Consider the following 2,534-nt stretch of genomic DNA (forward strand, 5'->3'; position numbering starts at 1 on the left):
ATTTTACATTAATGTTGCAAGAGAAAAATAAGATGCTTACAGCATTGGATACATGAATTTGATCTGAAAAACGTTTTTGAGGTGGCTTTTAATTTGACTCTTTGATTCTTTAGTTCATCTATAAAAGTAAATAAATAAGTTCATCTTTCTATTAAAACGAAGGTGAAGATATCATCAACCATCTAAACTCCAAAATTTCACCCTTAAGAGAATTGAGGCTTTAGTCCCCAAGGATAGAAATGACACAATGTAATTAGGTAAGCAATAAAGTTTTATTCAAACCGTAAGTTTATTGCGTCGTTAGAAAAATTAGATACGCAGATAACATTGTAGAAAAAAATAGATAAATATTGAATATGGTTAATTGATGATCTTACACAATAATCTGCTACGATTATAGTACACTAACGTAGGTTAAACTAAACTAATCAACTGTTCTAAAAACCTGGTGCATAAGGTCCATTATAATAATTGTTGATATTGTTTTTTATTTGAAAACAGGTCTGCAGATTCCTAGAGCGTCAGGCTTAGTACCATTGGGACATTGATTCGGAACAGTTATGATGTTTCTCATGGCATCTTTGGTTTTTTTCTTGATAATGCTGTTTTTGAATTCATGTACGATAGCATCGACTACTTCGGAGCGTCTGAAATAAAATTGATAGGCAGAAATAAATATCTAACTCTATATTTTTAACTTAATAAACGTTAAATACGTCTAATTATGGTAGTAAATCTGATCTGAATCTTTTTGAGCTTACTAAATATTTGATAATTTTTGACATAGATTTCTACAAAAAATTAGGTAGATTGCTTTTTTCCTGATCGAAAATGTACCTATAAAACTTAATTTAGACAAAATTATTGGTTGCGCTTTTATTCGTTCAGAGTAGGTATGTATGTACTACAGTAACAAAATAATGACGTTCACATCAATCAATCAATCTCAGTTATTTGTAGATAAAATAATGTTGCGTAATCCTAGTTGTAAATCCCTAGTACTAAAGTGCGTCAGCGGTAAATTCGCAGGAACTTGGGTCTAGTAAGATACCTAGGTAGGTACCGACCTACTTAAGATCATCGATGTACATTTCACAACCACATATTTCAAGATATTGTTTTCCAAGTAGTTAGGCGATATGTATGCGAATAAATGATTATCTAGGTTACTTTCACTTACATAGACATCTCTATGTGAGGTAAATTTTGGCTGGTACCTACTCAGATACTTAAAGGTTCATTATTCAGTATGGGAGAAGTATCTAAAGATTGTGCAAAGAACATTGTAAATTATACTTACAGAATCGACCTGAGATCCCCGTTCCATACTTCGCGACAAGCTCCATTGATATACTCCTGACCTGGAGGGCAGTTCGGAGGAACAGTCACAGTATTGTGGGGCAATAAAAATGACCACACTTCGCGACATTGGCCGTTTATCCATTGCTGTCCATTCGGGCAGTTTTGTGGCAGCGTCACAACATTTCGTGGCTCATCCGCATCGAGTCTCACCCTAAACAAGAACACTCGGAATAAAGTCGGAAAGAGATGTCCGGCTGCTTTTGAATATAGTGTAAAAGATTTTCTGATCCGCAAATATCGCAAAAAAACAATTGATTAGCACTTTTGAATTCATAACTCTTTCAATCAAATCGATAAAGCAATCAAATGTGGCTTATCGAACTTCATCTGCCTTTGGATGTTATCATTTCTAACTCTTTCTATAGGTACGTATTCATGTAATAAAAGGTTCTATAGTTAAATCTGAAAATGAAATAATCTGCTATTGTATTGTATGTACTTACACTGCCACGAGAAATTCGTCCTTGGGTACTACATTCCAAACATCGCGACACTGGCCGTTGATCCACTGCTGACCTGGCGGGCACTTTGGTGGAGGTACCGTTACCGTGTTATATGGATTTATCTTTTCACCATACGGACGACCAACACACATAGTTGCAAGCGCCGACACTAAAAACACCAATAACATTTTTAATCAAGAAAACAGTTTGTCTCGCAACGTGAGAAATAGGTGATAGCTCTGAACACAAGAAAGGAATGTAATTGATTTTTGATTTAATTTATCGTTTCGCCTGAAGTAGACACGAATGATGACGTTGATGATAAGCAATCTATACATTGTTTATAAGCACAGAAACATAGACAGGTATTAATTGATGACTATTTATTTGCTAATTATAAGATAAGATATAGAGCACTTACCCTTACCATGAGTTATAAATCTAGGTACATAATTTATATGTATAATGAGATAATTTTGAGCACCCAAAATGTAAAATATATAACAAAAAAGACATATAGGTAAGTTAAAATACAAGTAGAGATACATAAATAATTACAATACAATTAATTGACTAACTTTGATGATAGCGATTTCTTAGGTTTTTGCGATTGTTATACATAGGGACTATTTTTCGGATCTAAATCACGTGTATTTGTTTTTTCAAACAAACCAACGTTTCAGGCCCTGTACAGGTCCCATGGCTACGGGTGTTTGAAACAACAAATAT

General features: G+C 33.9%; 1 protein-coding gene across 1 annotated transcript; it reads right to left on the reverse strand.

Annotated features, from left to right (window-relative positions):
- Positions 1-357: 357 nt before the first annotated feature.
- On the reverse strand, positions 358-2,036 carry LOC113237495. Its single transcript, XM_026473992.1, has 3 exons — positions 1,806-2,036; positions 1,301-1,513; positions 358-647 (listed from the first exon to the last, which is right to left on the reverse strand). The coding sequence occupies exons 1-3, from the start codon at positions 1,991-1,993 to the stop codon at positions 488-490; spliced, it is 561 nt and encodes a 186-aa protein (XP_026329777.1). The 5' UTR covers positions 1,994-2,036; the 3' UTR covers positions 358-487.
- Between the last annotated feature and the right edge of the window lie 498 nt (positions 2,037-2,534).

The sequence above is a fragment of the Hyposmocoma kahamanoa genome, unplaced genomic scaffold (assembly GCF_003589595.1).
Source record: "Hyposmocoma kahamanoa isolate Upper Pololo Valley unplaced genomic scaffold, ASM358959v1 93, whole genome shotgun sequence".
NCBI classification, from domain to species: Eukaryota; Metazoa; Arthropoda; class Insecta; order Lepidoptera; family Cosmopterigidae; genus Hyposmocoma; species Hyposmocoma kahamanoa.